Source organism: Heterodontus francisci, chromosome 12, assembly GCF_036365525.1.
Source record: "Heterodontus francisci isolate sHetFra1 chromosome 12, sHetFra1.hap1, whole genome shotgun sequence".
In the NCBI taxonomy this organism is placed as follows: Eukaryota; Metazoa; Chordata; class Chondrichthyes; order Heterodontiformes; family Heterodontidae; genus Heterodontus; species Heterodontus francisci.
In genome coordinates, this window is record NC_090382.1 from 100,231,241 (window position 1) to 100,248,177 (window position 16,937).

General features: G+C 41.8%; 1 protein-coding gene across 3 annotated transcripts in view; it reads left to right on the forward strand.

The window, feature by feature from the left end:
* The window catches only part of rbm27 (RNA binding motif protein 27), a 217,688-nt gene that overhangs the window by 67,384 nt on the left and 133,367 nt on the right, over positions 1-16,937 (forward strand). For all 3 annotated transcript variants that reach the window (XM_068043929.1, XM_068043931.1, XM_068043932.1), the window contains exons 9-12: positions 7,699-7,848; positions 12,011-12,155; positions 12,983-13,145; positions 16,540-16,761. In XM_068043929.1, coding sequence (XP_067900030.1) covers positions 7,699-7,848; positions 12,011-12,155; positions 12,983-13,145; positions 16,540-16,761 — 680 coding nt within the window. The remainder of the gene's footprint in view (positions 1-7,698; positions 7,849-12,010; positions 12,156-12,982; positions 13,146-16,539; positions 16,762-16,937) is intronic.

Genomic DNA, 16,937 nt, shown 5'->3' on the forward strand with positions numbered 1-16,937 from the left:
CTTGGCCACTGGTGTGAGGCCATTGAACTTTTAGTGGCACAGCATCCAGGTCCTCAGGGCTTGTCTCATTTACTGCCATGGCTATCTGATCCCACTCCCTTCGCAGAGTTTGTCTGGAGGACCTCCCTCATCTCTACTTCCTCCACCAAGGCCTCCATTGCATTGCCGGAAAACCTTCAGGTTCTCTGCCATGTTGTACCATTATTGGGTGTTTGCCATGCCAAAATCACTTTTAGAGCACCTCCAGCAGCTGCTCCAGCCACAATGCACCTGTCCTTTAAGAGGTGCAGGATGGCTAAGTAGTGCAGGCGAGTTTTATCTTGTGCTAGCATGATCAAATGTCACTAGATTAAATCTCCAGGAATGCATCAAACTAGAGGTGGCAACCCTGTGGTATCTGATGACTTGTCCAGCTGGTGTGTCTTCAGTGAGGTCAGGCAAGTGTGAATATCACTTGTATACCTTGCATATCGTATGGGATGAGCCAGCTTTTGTGTTCTCGTTGTAGAAAAACTTACTGACTGCACTAGAATGGATGGGAGTGGAGCTGTGCAGTTGGGAGACTTGCTTTCAACCTTGAAAATTAACACTAGCGATCCACTGGCAGCTTCTTGGGTAGATTAGTTTAGTTTAGTTTAGAGATACAGCACTGAAACAGGCCCTTCGGCCCACCAAGTCTGTGCTGACCATCAACCACCCATTTTATACTAATCCTACACTAATCCCATATTCCTACCACATCCCCACCTGTCCCTATATTCCCCTACCACCTACCTAGTTTCATCTTCTAACCCTGTGAGTTTACAAACTCAATAATGTGTTGCTTGAGCAGTTTTGTTGCTCAATTCACTTAGTAACATTTGATGTGCAACCTTGACAGGCTGTGTCCTGTAATTAATGTAAATGAAGCATCAGTTGTTTATCACCATTTCTTCAACACCTAAATCTTTTCAGGAAGTGTGTGTAGTGAAATATTCTGTCAGTTATCCATATTGCTCTCTCTCTTTCAGTAGATGTGTCTCTTGGGCTTCTCTAGTGTTTCCTTCTCTTCCTTTTCAAAGTCACAGAGGTAGCTGAGAATCAAGGCTACAGTTCAAACACTTGTCCTCCCTGTTCAAAGCTATATTGATACAGGTACTGAGGTATCTGGTTTTCCTTTCTCATGCAACTTTTCACTTGTGATATTGTTACAAGAGGTTTTGTTTTTGTACTAAAATCTTAGAATTTTGTATGTTTTAAAAGGAAGCTGAACAAATGCTTTTCAGTGGACATTGTCACCTGCAAATAGCTGAAATTTTTGCATGTTGACTTTTTTTTTTACAAGAATAGGAAAGCAAGCAGTTTCAAGGAAGCCAGCTAGGGGTTTTGACAGGGGAGACACTGTATCTAGTCATGTGAAAAGCTCAGGAAGGTTTACTTTCACTTTGGACCCTTTTTAAAAACCAGTGAGTTGGACAAATAACAGGCTTTTGAAATTTTGTTTCTGACCTGCCTAGAGTTCCAAGTGGCAGACCCAGAAAAAAGACCTTTCTTTAGATTTTGTTTTTTTAGAGATACAGCACTGAAACAGGCCCTTCGGCCCACCGAGTCTGTGCCGACCATTAACCACCCATTTATACTAATCCCATATTCCTACCACATCCTCACCTGTCCCTATATTCCCCTACCACCTACCTATACTAGTGGCAATTTATAATGGCCAATTCACCTATCAACCTGCAAGTCTTTTGGCTGTGGGAGGAAACCCACGCAGACACAGGGAGAACTTGCAAACTCCACACAGGCAGTACCCAGATTTGAACCCGGGTCGCTGGAGCTGTGAGGCTGCGGTGCTAACCACTGCGCCACTGTGCCACCTCTCTATAAAGGAAACCTGCATCTCTTGAAAAGAAATCCTGTATTTGAAAGGTGGCAGATACCTATTACCTCCTGTCTCTGAAGAATTCCTGCGTCCTGTGTGATTCCTGTTGCCATCTGTGTTTTGGGAAATCCTGGAACCTGAAGAAAGCTTCTAATGCTATATTGCGGCTGAGGGTCCGAAGCAGCCCTGTTGCTGCACTCCTGCTGGAAGACATATGTGATGCCTGCTATATACTATATGCCTGCCTTGAATATCTACCCATCACAGACTGTGTAAATCAACCTCGCCTGGAGCGACTTTGAGTGGCATCCAACTTTTTGACTCTGGGACACCACCCAAATGAAGAATTTCCTACCAGAACGTGACAAACTGAATTATTTTATTATTCCTTTTATTCATATGAAACAGCAGTAAACCAGAATCCTTTTTATTCCCCGGTTCGCCAGTTTTTTTTGTATGTATTTGTGTGTGCGCATGAGGGCTCGGGAAATAAGGAGCTTTTCATATATATCGATATATATCTCATTAGTGGTTAAGACTTTTTATTTCTAATAAATAGGTAATGTTTAAAGAAACCTGGTTGGTGTGCTTTATTCTGGGGGACAAATAGAGTCTGTTGGGTAGGTAGGAAAAATTTATTGATATGTTGTGACCCGTGGAGAAGTGGGACTGAATTAAGAGTGCATTTCTCCTGCCTTGGTTGTAACACTATTCTTTCATCATTATATTTTTTTCTTTTGCTCATCTTTCTCCCTTAACCTGGATTTATAAATTCTCTCATTACTTGGTACAGGTTCTCACTAGAATTGGAGCATTTTGTTATGACCAGGTGAGCAAGGTGTCTAGGGGTCCCTTTTAGTCTTCACCTGGTCTTATTGTAACCGGGTTTAATTTTTTAACACTGTGTTTTGTGCTCCCCCTTGGTGAATCCTTGTTCACCACTTTCCAATTATAAGGCAAAGAAATGAGCTTTAACAGGCTTTCTTAGGCTTAAAGAAGAAAAATGAAATTTATTAAACCTTAAACTTAAACTCTAATTCAGTTAACGCCTACACACCGTGCCCCACGCTAGCATGCATACACGTTATGAACATACAAATAGGGACAGAAAAGAGCAGGAGAAAAATAAAATGGAGAGGTTCGAGGCAATCTCTGAAGAAGAGTTTTTACTGTGCTTTGAACTCACTGTAGTCCTTGATTGTAGGTAGTCTTGATTTTTGTTGGGGCCAGTATTATTCTTAAATCTTGTTCACTGTCGGAGTCTTTTCTCTCTTGGGGTTCATATGTTTTCAGTTCCGTGAGAAAGAGATGGGAGCAGACAGGAGAGAGGTGTTCTCAGTCCAGGAGAAGAGTTTTCTGAGTTTCAAGCACTCTGTGGCAAGTTCAAATTCAAACAGCCAGTTAGTCATGTGACTAAACTGGTCTGACCAGGTCTTCCGTGTATTGGAGAAGCAGGGACTGGTTCCTTTGTTCCAACACTGTCTGCTAGTTTTTAGAAAAGGTCGTTCTGTTGAGGGGCCTGGCAATTCCCTGTGATAGACCCTCTTTTCTTCCCAGCAACATTTATAAGTTTTAATGTTCATGTGGCGAAATAATGTGTGCCTTATTCTTGGCAAGGTGGGGGCCTGCATGATAGTTTGCTAACAATAGGAGAATCTTGTCTTTTACTTCTTCCCTACTTGGTTTCAAAATGTAGATAAGTTCATAGGTAGCCATTGCCTTTATGGTTGCAGAGATAATGCTAGAAGACAATTTTTGTGGCAATGTGATAGAAATTAATATGAGGAAAACCTACTCCAATTCTGCATCAGTCAGTTTGTTTTGGAGATGAGAAGGCTGAGAAGTGATTTGATAGAGGTATTCAAAATCATGAGGGTTCTGAACAGAGTAGATAGGGAGAAACTGTTCCCACTCATGAAAGGATGAAGAACGAGAGGACACAGATTTAAAATAATTGGTAAGAGAAGCAAAAGTGACGTGAGGAAAAACCTTTTCATGCAGGGAGTGGTTTAAGATCTGGAATGCACTGCCCAAGAGTGTGGTGGAGTCCGGTTCAATTGAAGCATTCAGAAGGGAATTAGACTGTTATCTGAAAAGGAATAACATGCAGGGTTGCGCGGAGAAGGCGGATGAATGGCAGGAAGTGAATTGCTCTTTCGGAGAGCCGGTGAAGACGGGCCGAATGGCCTCCTTCTGCTCGATAACAATTCTGTGATTTTTTTTTTCCTTATTTTAGTCAGTCTATTATGATCTCACTTAGTGAGAAATGATAATGGATACCATGGGATGATTGTAAGATAGTAAACACACAGCTAGTTCTGGTGACTTCATAAATCGCAGGACTGTAGCTAAGCATTTATATAATGTGCATCTTAATGTGAGATTGTAGTCTTGAAATCACGCCATTGTACCAGCTTTTTAAAAAATCGCACATAGTATGGAGTTCTTGGGGCATTCTGCATCTCTTCCTTGATATGCCTGCCACATCCCAGCAGCAGGTAGCATGGTATAGATGTTTTGTCTATTTTACTATTTGTGCTTAATAACCTGAAAATTTAAAGACTCAAATGTAATCACTACAAGCTGGTAATTTTGGCTGATTACCCCCAGCCTCATAGAATTACTGCAACAAATACAGAGTGAGACTAATTCTTTCCTATAATATGGAAACTGAAGACTGAACTCCAAATGGCGCTTTACCAAGATCAGATACAATTCCAATTTCAGTCATATCTCCTTAGACTTTCAGATTACACCTTCATTTTCCCAAAAGTAATTTTGCCAATTTTCTCCCCTCCTTGTCTGAAGGCATCCTTTCTCTGGTACAATTTCACAGGTACTGCTTGCATGCTGCCATGTCATGTCAGCAGCAGTTTGCAAATGTGATCCTTGTTGATGAGCATCAGCAGGCCACTTGTGGACACGTCATAGCCAACCTTGATATGTCATCAACAGACGAACATGTATGAACACTTTCCAGCAGAGACCCAAGATGTTCTATGTTCTATGTTAAAACAATCAGGAGCAAGAACTCTAGCTCATTTTTTCTTCTCCCTGCCTTGGGCACTGAGCCCCATTGTAGCATCTGTACCATCAACCTGGTTGTGATGGTCTGCATTGAATTAGATCAGGGGTTAAATCTCAGACCTCCTTGGTCTGTATAGCTTTGTTACTCGCTGCCTTAACAAGCTGAACTATTAGAAATATAGGAAATAGGAGCAGGAGTAGGTTTTTTTTTTCATTCATGGAATGTAGGCATCACTGGTCAGGCCAGCATTTATTGCCCATCCCAAATTGCCCTTGAGATGGTGGTGGTGAGCTGCCTTCTTGAACCGCTGCAGTCCATTTGGGGTAGGTATACCCACAGTGCTGTTAGGAAGGGAGTTCCAGGATTTTGACCCAGCGGCAGTGAAGGAACAGCGATATAGTTCCAAGTCAGGATGGTGTGTGACTTGGAGGGGAACTTGCAGGTGGTGGTGTTTCCATATATTTGCTGCCCTAGTCCTTCTAGTTGGTAGAGGTCGTGGGTTTGGAAGGTGCTGTCTAAGGAGCCTTGGTGCATTGCTGCAGTGCATCTTGTAGATGGTACACGCTGCTGCCACTGTGCGTCAGTGGTGGAGGGAGTGAATGTTTGTGGATGGGGTGCCAATCAAGCGGGCTGCTTTGTCCTGGATGGTGTCGAGCTTCTTGAGTGTTGTTGGAGCTGCACCCATCCAGCCAAGTGGAGAGTATTCCGTCACACTCCTGACTTGTGCCTTGTAGATGGTGGGCAGGCTTTGTGTGGCGTGAATGTTACTTGCCACTTATCAGCCCAAGCCTGGATATTGTTCAGGTCTTGCTGCATTTCTACAGGGACTGCTTCAGTATCTGAGGAGTCACGAATGGTGCTGAACATTGTGCAATCATCAGCGAACATCCCCACTTCTGACATTATGATTGAAGGAAGGTCATTGATGAAGCAGCTGGTTGGGCCTAGGGCACTACCCTGAGGAACTCCTGCAGTGATGTCCTGGAGCTCAGATGATTGATCTCCAAGAACCACAACCGTCTTCCTTTGCGCTAGGTATGACTCCAGCCAGCGGAGGGTTTTCCCCCTGATTCCCATTGACCTCAGTTTTGCTAGGGCTCCTTGATGCCATACTCGGTCAAATGCTGCCTTGATGTCAAGGAAGGGCAGTCACTCTCACCTCACTGCCATTTTCCCGCACAATCCCCATATCTAATATTTAATAACTCGAAATCTATCAATCTCTGCCTTGAACATACTCAGTGACTAAGCCTCCATCGCCCTCTGGGCGAATTCCAAAGATTCACCACCCTCTGAGTGAAGAAATTCCTCAACTCGGTCCTAAATGGCCTACCCCTAATTTTGAGACTGTGACCCCCCCTAGTTCTAGACGCCCTGCACTCTCTTTCCCGCCCCCCCCCCCTCACCAAGCCAGGGGAAACATCCATCCTGCATCTACCCTGTCGAGCCCTGTAAGAATTTTGTATGTTTCAATGTGATCACCTCTCATTCTTGTAAACGCTAGAGAATACAGGCCCAGCCTCCTCAATAAAGTATATTGTTCCTCTGTTAAGGAGACCAAATCTGTACATCGTACTCCAGGTGTGGTCTCACCAAGGCTCTATACAATTGCAACAAGACTTCTTTACTTCTGTACTCAAATCCTTTTGCAATAAAAGCCAATTTACCTTCCCAGTTACTTGCTGTACCTGTATGTTGGCTTTCAGTGACGCAAGAACAAGGACACCTCGGTATCTTTGGACATCAACGCTTCCCAATCTCTCACCATTTAAGAAATACTCTGCATTTCTGTTTTTCTGACCAGAGTGGATAGCTTCACATTTTTCCACATTATATCCTATCTGCAATGTTCTTGCCCACTTACTTAGCCTGTCCAAATTCCCCTGAAGCCTCTTTGCATCCTCCTCACAACTCGCATTCCTACTTGGTTTTGTGTCATCAGCAAACTTGGAGATATTACATTTGGTTCACACAGCCAAATCATTGATATACATTGTGAATAGCTGGGGCCCAAGCACTGATCCTTGTAGTACCCTACAAGTCACAGCTTGCCAATCTGAGAATGACCCTTTTATTCCTACTCTGTTTTCTGTCTGTTAACCAATTCTCAATCCTTGCCAGTATATTAACTGCCAATCCCATATGCTCTAATTTTATTTATTGACCTCTTGTGTGGGACCTTATTAAAAGCCTTCTGAAAATCCAAATACACCATATCCACTGGTTCCCCTTATCTATTCTGTTAGTTACATCCTCAAAAAATTCCAACAGGTTTGTCGAGCATGATTTCCCTTTCATAAATCCATGTTAACTCTGCCCAATCCAAGCATTATTTTCGAACTGTCCAGTTACCACATGCTTTACAATAGATTCTAGCATTTTCCCTACTAATGTCAGGCTAACAGGTCTGTAGTTCCCTGTTTTTTTTCTCCCTTCTTAAATAGTGGGGTTACATTTGCTATTGGGGTGCAGTCTTCAGAATTGTTTTCCTGAATTACATAAAATGTTCCACTGTATGTATATAAAATATCAGGCATTGTATTGTATATGTTAACTTGAGGTATTTGAGATGTTAATTTTTCTCGTTTGACAGCTGCAAAATGTTTTCACTGTTGCATTAGATCAATCATTACAATTTTCAGTCTCGTCAGCAACCATGGTGTGGAATATAGTTTGGTTCCAGTTTTTTTTAGCTTGACCTTTAAAAATGTATTTCTGAGAACCCAGAGTAGTATGACCAGATTCCTAATTTTATTGCTGTGCCACTGGGGTTCAATAAAAAAATTATGATGAGGCTTTTCTATTTCAGATAACTATGAACCTGACGGGTATAACCCCGAAGCTCCCAGTATTACTGGTGGTGCCAGGCCTCAGTATCGACACTACATCCCACGAGTTCAGACTGAACGTCCTAATCTGATTGGTTTAACTTCCAGCACCATGGATGGTCCTTCACGAGGTAAAAGATGCTGTGGTGGTTTGTAGCAGGCAATTAGCATGTGGTCTTCAGTAATTAGTAGAATTTCTTATTTACAAACTAGTGTTGTTTCAGAATTTGTCACAATGCAAGCGTTCTCAAGGACTGAAGTTGTAAACCAGTTGTGCATTATGAAGGTGTCTAAGGTTTACTTAACAGATTGCTTGCATTTTATATTGTTCAGTTTGAAAATGTAATGGTCGAAAGACATTTGGTTGTTTGTGTGTGTCTGATCACAGTGGCAATGCTAGGATAGATCTAAATGATTGTCTTGAAAAACAATTTTGAACATAATTATTAAGTGGAAATTCTTCAAAAAATTTTAATTCATGTTCCTAATGGGTGAAATAAATGAGAGCATAAGTGAGTTGAACTATGCAGTTAATGGCATTCATTTGAACAGGGGAAAAATACACCTGATCCATGACTGAATCTCTAACTCAAGTTCATAAAGGGGAAAAAATGTTACGGTCAGGTAAGGAGGGGTTGAAGGGCTTCCCTCTTTTCCCTCTCCTTGTTTGACCCCCCCCCCCCCCCCCCCCCCACAGCAGGTTTAATTCTTTTTTAAAGTGGATGTAACAGCTTATTCAGTAGGTGTTTGATTGGTTTTTGATGTGATCATATCAAAAACCAATCGGGCAGGTTTTCTTGCGTTTTCTTGAGGGTGATTCGGCTGGCCTCTAGCTGAATTTGGTGGTCTTGAGGCGCGTAGTTTGAAGAGGTAGATGACTGATTCGGTGGGTCTCTTGGAAACAGTGATGCAGATGATTTCTTCCATCAGGGTTTCTGATTGTAGCCAGCAAATGCAAAGATGGTCAGTCAACAGGCAGGATTCGAACCTTGCAAGCTAGAATAGAGAGAGAGAAGGGACCCCCACTTAGATCTGCATGTGTCAGAGTCCTGTTGCTGCTTGCTGCTGCAGAGAAACACCAGCTTAAATCCACATTGTGAGGGTGAGAGGGGGGTGTTTGTCATATGACAGTCACCCAGTGATTCAAGCATGGTCGTTAACAGTGTTTTTCTTCTTGCTAAAAAGAACAGGCAGTTCCCTTAAACTTCCTGGGACTTGATTCTTGCTGTGATGAGCAGGCATTTTGTCTCCACCTCACAGACCTTGCAATGTAGGATATGGTATTGCAAATTAGGTGGCCAACTTAAACTGCTAGAAAAGTCATCTTTTATCTCTTTTTAAAAAAAATTTCTTCTTAAAAAAAAAAATATAAATTCAGATCTCCAGCCAGTGGATTAAAGAAAATTATTGTTCAATAAAGCACATTGGTGTGACAATAATATGAAGGGATAACCTCTGTTTGGCGAGTTTGCACTTGGAGATTCTACACTGCCAAGGCACACAACAATCTACTAAATCGAATATATAATGAAATATATAAAGCTTGAGCTACTGAGTTCCCCAACTCACTTAGAATTTGACATTGAATTTACGATTCCATCTGGTTACTGTGTCAATACTAATGAATGAGATTGAAACATGAGCAAACATTAATTATTAAATTCGAAAACATGCATTTACAAGCGGATAAGTAAACCATTTCATATTTATCGTACAAAAACTACTGCGGTTGCTGGAATATCTGAATTATAAACAGAAAATGCTGGAAATGCTCATTATGTCTGGCGCACCTGTGGAGAGAGAAAGAGAGTTAACATTTCAGAATCTGATGAAAGGTCATTGATCTGAAACGTTAACTCTGACTACATTTATATTTGTGGTCACAATTTGAGTTAGTTTGTAGCTCAAAGATTTATTATTGGTCCACACTCAACTTGAAAATTTTGAATTCAAGTCTGAAAGCTGCTTGCTGTTGAAACTTACCTGACTTGGGTTGGTAAATTTCGTAAGCTTTTGTCAGAAAGAATACAGAGACCAAAACACTTAACTTCTTAGAGTCATAGAGTTATACAGCACAGAAACAGGTCCTTCAGCCCACCATGCTGGCGCCGGCCATCAAGCCTATCTATTGTAATCCCATTTTCCAGCATTTGGCCAGTAGCCTTGTATGCTATGGCGTTTCAAGTGCTCATCTAAATACCACTTAAATGTTGTGAGGGCTCCTGCCTCTACCACCCCTTCAGGTAGTGCGTTCCAGATTCCAAACACCCTCTGGGTGAAATTTTTTTTCCTCAGATCCCCTCTAAATCTCCTGCTCTTTACCTTAAATCTATACCCCCTGGTTATTGACACCTCTGGTAAGGGAAAAAGTTTCTTCCTATCTAACTTATCTATGCCCCTCATAACTTTGTATACGTCTATCAGGTCTCCCCTCAGCCTTCTCTGCTCTAAGGAAAACAACCCTAGCCTATCCAGTCTCTCTTTATAGACGAAATGCTCCAGCCCAGGCAACATCCTGGTGAATCTCCTCTGCACCCTCTCCAGTGCAGTCACATCCTTCCTATAGTGTGGCGACCAGAACTGTACACAGTACTCCAGCTGTGGCCTAACTAGCGTTTTATGCAGCTCTATCATAACCTCCCTGCTCTTATATTCTATGCCTCAGCAAATAAGGGCAAGTATCCCATATGCCTTCCTAACCACCTTATCTACCTGTGCTGCTGCCTTCAGTGATCTATGGACTAGTACACCAAGGTGTCTCTGACCCTCTGTACTTCCTAGGGTCCTACCATCCATTGTATATTCCCTTGCCTTGTTAGTCCTCTCAAAATGCATCACCTCACACTTCTCAGGATTAATTTCCATTTGCCACTGTTCTGCCCATCTTAGCAGCCCATCTATATCGTCCTGTAATCTCAGGCTTTCCTCCTCCTCACTATTTACAACACCACCAATTTTCATGTCATCTGAGAACTTATCATACTTCCTATATTCATGTCTAAATCATTAATGTACACTACAAACAGCAAGGGTCCCAGCACTGATCCCTGTGGTACACCACTGGTCACAGGCTTCCAATCGCCTCTGCCTCCTGCCACTAAGCCAGTTTTGGATCCAAATTGCCCTGGATCCCATGGGCTCTTACCACCTTAACCAATCTCCCATGCGGGACCTTATCAAAAGCCTTACTGAAGTCCATTTCGACTACATCAACTTCTTTACCCTCATCTACACATCTAGTCATCTCCTCGAAAAATTCAGTCAAATTTGTTAAGCATCATCTCCCCTGACAAAGCCATGCTGACTATCCCTGATTAATCCCTGCCTCTCCAAGTGGAGATTAATCCTGTCCCTCAGAGTTTTTTCCAATAGTTTCTGTACCATTGATGTTGGACTCAGGCCTGTAATTACCTGGTTTTTCCCTGCTGCCCTTCTTGAATAATGGTACCACATTCGCTGTCCTCCAGTCCTCTGGTACCTCTCCTGTGGCCAGAGAGGATTTGAAAATTTGTGTCAGAGCCCTTGCTATCTCCTTTTTTGCCTCACATAACAGTCTGCAATATATCTCATCTGGGCCTGGGGATTCATCCACTTTTAAGCCCGCTAAAACATCTAATACCTCCTCCCTTTCGATGCTGATTTGTTCGAGTATGTCACAGTCCCCCTCCCTGATCTCTACACCTACATCATCCTTCTCCATAGTGAACACAGATGAAAAGTAATTAGTTAAAACCTTACCTACGTCCTCCGGCCCCCCACACATTCTGTTTAACTTTGCAGTATTTTTATGGACTTGAACAAAGTGAAATGGATTGCAGTTTGTTTAGGTTAAACAATTTCCTCACAGATTTCAATGTATATCATCAATTGGTCTGGTTAATTGCAGCCCATTTTGTGTGTTTTGGGTTGGTGTTGAGAGACAGTCGAATGTCAGTTAGACTGTAATCTGCTGCAGCAGTATCACTACATAAGAACCCCGCAGCATGGAGGCAGATAATATGACAGCAAGTGCATCTGAAGTGCTTTTGTATCAGCGCAGCAAAATGTCTTTGTACTGAGATGTCATGACATCATTTTCTATTTCTACCTCTCCGGAGATGCGCACCAAGGATATAAGCTGGGAGTCCAGAATTTCATGGCACTGTTCGTATGGGTTTCTTCGACTTAAAATGCATCTAAGCTGAAACCAAATAATGTTTTCAGAAGGTATTCTGTACACTGTGTACAATTCAGTTGTGCGTATTAAGATGGCTAAAAGGGATATTAAGTTTCTTATCCTTTTGACACTTTCAGTGCCTGCGAAAGTTAATCAAGCAGAGATCTGTATTGTTACAACAACCAGCAACAATGTTTCACGTGTGGTTATCGAGCCAGAATCTCGGAAAAGGACAGTGGTGACTGTGGATGGGCCACCTACGAAAAAACCTTGGATGGAAAAGTAAGGTTGCGCTGTTCCATCCAAAAGTTAATTTGTGAATGTTTGTATTTTCTGGGGCAAGGGATGCCATTGTGGGGAATGGAATATAGGAGTATTTCTTTCCCGCACTGGGTTTGTGAAATATTGTCTAAGTTAGATTTTGCATGGACAGCTGCACTGAGTGCTCAGGCTTGATTTTTCATAGAGCCTTTGCAACCAGCAAAGAGTAGTATTGCATCCCCCCCAGTGTAGTCTGGATTTATACTCAGTGTGCCACCCATTTCATATCTATTCATTTATTAATGGAATGTTTTTATTGTTTTTAAATGTGAACAATTCCTGTAACACCTTTCACCTCAATTTGTGTCCCATTTCCAAGTCAAAAGGGCAGTGTAGCTTTTGATTAAACATCTGATCTTTACTTGCACCTTCTCTTGACCTGCTGAAATAGGAAGCTTGCTGCGTTGTTAATCATCTTTGGATTCAAACCAAACTCTTTTGATCTACAGTACTGGCATGCCAATGAACTGTAGCACTTTTGGAATTTTTGGGGGAAATTTTATATATGTGTCGTAGTTTGTTCATGTTAGAGGTTTTTAAATCCCTAAATTGGGGTTAATATTTTGCAGCATCAGATTAGTGGAAGCTGGGTATTTCACTAGCAATTATTTGAATGTAATGATTTCACATTTTATTCTCTTCTCCAAAACTGAAATTTGAAGTAGAATTTAGCTTTGACACGACCATATTTTACTGTAAGCCCAATGTTGAAGGCAAATCCTTACCCAAACTGAAGCGCTTGGATCCTGGAAGCCATTATGTAAATACTGCACATTTTTTTAAATCAGCAGGCAAAACTTTAATCATCAAAATAAACAAGGGTTTCAGAAGAAGACTCAACATACCTATGATAACACAAAGCTAGAGGTCCGCAAAATCCCAAGGGAAATGAACACCATTACCCAGCTAAATGAACATTTCAGCAAATTTGGTACTATTGTCAACATTCAGGTAAGGAAACTGATGTAGAAGAATATTCATTCCTTTTTAAAACTGTTTTTCTCTTGAGTCATGTGATTAAACTGGGGCATATTTCCTGTATGATCTTTAGCAGTTCACCTGCTTTCAGATGAAAATCTGTGCCTCAAGTAGAGAGGTTTTAGTGCTGGTCAATGGAACATTTGTTTATTTTTAACCTTCAGCTGCACATCAAGTCAGACATAATCTGTTTCACATGCAAAATAAAGCTACATCTCCTACATTCTATCCCATCAATGTACTTTCCATGCAGGCCATCCTTGTGGCCTCTCTGAATAATGGTGGCAAATTAGTGATCAGTGCACCGAAATTTGTTTGACTTGTATCAAGATGAGAGAGAAGCATTGGGCTGAATTCAGATCCTGGCTCGAGAAATAAAAAGACAATGTACTGCTACACCTCTAAAGTGTGCACTTAAATACTTAACTTGGATACTGTTTCACAAAGTAACTGGAGGAATGAGGAGGGATCATAAAGACCAGAACATTTTCCATCCTGTTTGGGGAAAAAAACTGGATCCTCCAAACATTAAAAATAATTTAGACAAGTAATTCGTGATGAAGACTTTTAGAAGTGGTTTAATGAGAGACCATGCAAGGAGGTACATATTTTTTAGTAATTGTGATTTTAAGGGTTTAAATATAGCATCTATCATTTTGAATTCAGGTATATCACAGCTACAGTCATGTAAATTGATTGATCCAGTGAGAAGGGAAAGACTCAAATTTATAGTTGTATTATACTTCAAACCTATGTTTCTAATTTGAAAATAATTAGTGGGCAAAACACTGGAGAATCAGATTTTGTGCATATGACACAACTTGAATTTATATAGTGCATTTAATGTAGAAAAGTGCCTCTAGGCACCTCATAGAAGCATAGTCAGACAAAGATGGCACTGAGACAAAGAGCGCAATATTAGGAGGGGGACCAAAATCTTGGAAAAAGGAGGAGGTTTTGAGGAAGTTATTAAAGAAGGAAAGGGATGTTGAGAAACAGAATGGTTTAGAGATGAAATGCCAACCACAGGCCCAGACAGCGAAGGCATGACTGCCAATATTGGGTGAAGGAAGGGAGTGATGCGCAAAAGCCAGAGTCACAGGAATAGAAAGTTTCATGAGGAAAGTTTGCAGGGCTGGAGAAAGTTACAGAGATGAGAAGTGAGGCATGAAGGGATTTCAGTACAAAATGAGGATTCTGAATTTGAGGTTTTGGAGCCCGGCGGCCAGTGTTGGCCAGGAAGAACAGGGCTGATGTCCGAGCAGGACCTGGTGCGGGGTAAGATAGAAAATGGGTCAATTGATTTCTCATTCCTCTGAAGTTTTACTTGAATATAAAACTTTGGTTTATGAAACTTTTATCTCCTTATCGAGCCTAATATCAACTTCAATCATGTAATGGTCACCATTCAAGATGTACCCTTACTGTTGACTAATTTTGCTTCGTTACTCATTACTAAATCTAGTATGGTCTGTTCCCTTGATAATTTTAAACTATTCTGGAAAACTGCCTCCACAGTTGAGTAGCATGTCAGGACCATACACCATGTCATTAGCAAGCTTCTTATGACATGAATTACCAGCCCCAAATGGCTGCGGTGAGATTAATTCGGATTGCGGCACAACTCCAGCAATTTCATGACAAACGATGAGACATGCTGTGAGATGGTAATTTTCTTTCTCTTTTGGCGGAGTGATGCAATTTGTGGTAAATTGGAACTCGTGCAGTATCTCCTCTTCCCACAAATTGGTGAGTTTTTTAGATGCTAATAATGGCAGGTGCTGTGAGCTCGTCATTATTTTTCCAACAATTTCTGGGTCATTAAAGAGATTTTAGTCACGCTGTATTGATAATTAATTCAAGGTACTGTAACTAGCATTATGACTACCTGTGTTGAATAAAGCACTACCACCCCTTCCTAACAGCAGTGTGGGTGTACCTACCTGACATGGACTGCAGCAGTTCAAGAAGGCAGCTCACCGCCACCTTCGCAAGGGCAATTAGGGATGGGCAATAAATGCTGGCCTAGCCAGCGACGCCCACATCCCATGAATGAATAAATAAAAAAAATATATATATATTTCAGTTCATATCATTTACATTTTCAGATGAGATTAATTGTTGCAAGATAGTAGTGCAAATGTTCACTGGCTCATTCAGTATTGGCAGTAGCACAAGGCAGAGTAGTTCAGTTATCTCTGGATTTTAACAATATTTTTTGGTCTATACTTTTGGTTTGAGGTTGTTGGAATATTGTGTTGCGTCTTTATATTTTGTTCTCCAGCAGACAATTTTGTTGGCTTGATATTTGAATCAATAGCCATTGCACTGTAATGAAATACACAGGTCAGATAATTTTACCCCTTTTTTTGATTTGCTCATGGGATATGGGCGTCGCTGGCTAGGCCAGCATTTATTGCCCATCCCTAATTGCCCTTGCGAAGGTGGCGGTGAGCTGCCTCCTTGAACTGCTGCAGTCCTTGGGGTGTAGGTATGCCAACAGTGCTGTTCGGAAGGGAGTTCCAGGATTTTGGATCCAGTGACAACGAAGGAATGACGATATAGTTCCAAGTCAGGATGGTGTGTGGCTTGGAGGGGAACCTGCAGGTGGTAGTGCTGCCATGCATCTGCTGCCCTAGTCCTTCTAGGTGGTAGAGATCGCATGTTTGGAAGGTGCTGTCAAAGGATCCTTGGTGAGTTGCTGCAGTGCATCTTGTAGATGGTACATGCTGTTGCCACTTTGCATCAGTGGTGAATGGAGTGAATGTTTGTGGTGGTGGTTGGGGTGCCAGTCAAGCTGGCTGCTTTGTGCTGTATAGTATCAAGCTTCTTGAGTGTTGCTGGAGCTGCACTCATCCAGACAAATGGAGAGTATTCCATCACACTCCTGACGTGCCTTGTAGATGGTGGACAGGCTTTGGGGAGTCAGGAAGGGAGTTACTCGCCGCAGAATTCCCAGCCTTTGACCTGCTCTTGTAGCCACAGCGTTTGTGGTTGGTCCAGTTCAGTTTCTGGTCAATGGTAGCCCTTAGGATGTTGATAGTGGGGGAATTCAGCGATGGTAATGCCATTGAATGTCAAGGGGAGATGGTTAGATTCTCTCTTGTTGGAGATGGTCATTGCCTGTCACTTGTGTGGTGCGATTGTTACTTTTATCTAGGAAATGACTGCACAGATTCTTTAAAAACATTTACCTACCTTTACATGTCATCTGTAATTTTAATAATGTCATGAGGAGTCTTGCTCAGATCATCTAAACACCATTTCCAGCGGCAGGCACAAATAAAACTGAAGATATTTTCTCAAAAATGAATATACCAGCATTATATTCAGTATACTTTTTTTTCCCCCCCACTTAATCCCACAGGTTGCCTTTGGTGGTGATCCAGAAGCAGCTCTCATTCAGTACTCTCAGAACGAGGAGGCAAAACGGGCCATTTCCAGCACTGCGGCAGTATTGAACAACAGATTTATTAGGGTGTACTGGCACAGAGAGAACAATGGAGTTCAACATCAACAGCAGCAACAACAGCATCAGCAACTACAGACACAACAGTTAGCCGTATCACAGCACAGCACTGTTCATAAGGTATAATAAATAAAAATGGAATGCTGTAAATACTAAGCAGGTCCGGCACCATCTGTGGAGAAAGAAACAGTTAACATTTCAGGTTGACGACATGGACTGAATCGTTAACTCCGTTTCTCTCTTCACTGATGCTGTCTGACCTGCTGAGTATTTCCAGCACTTTTTGTTCTTATTTG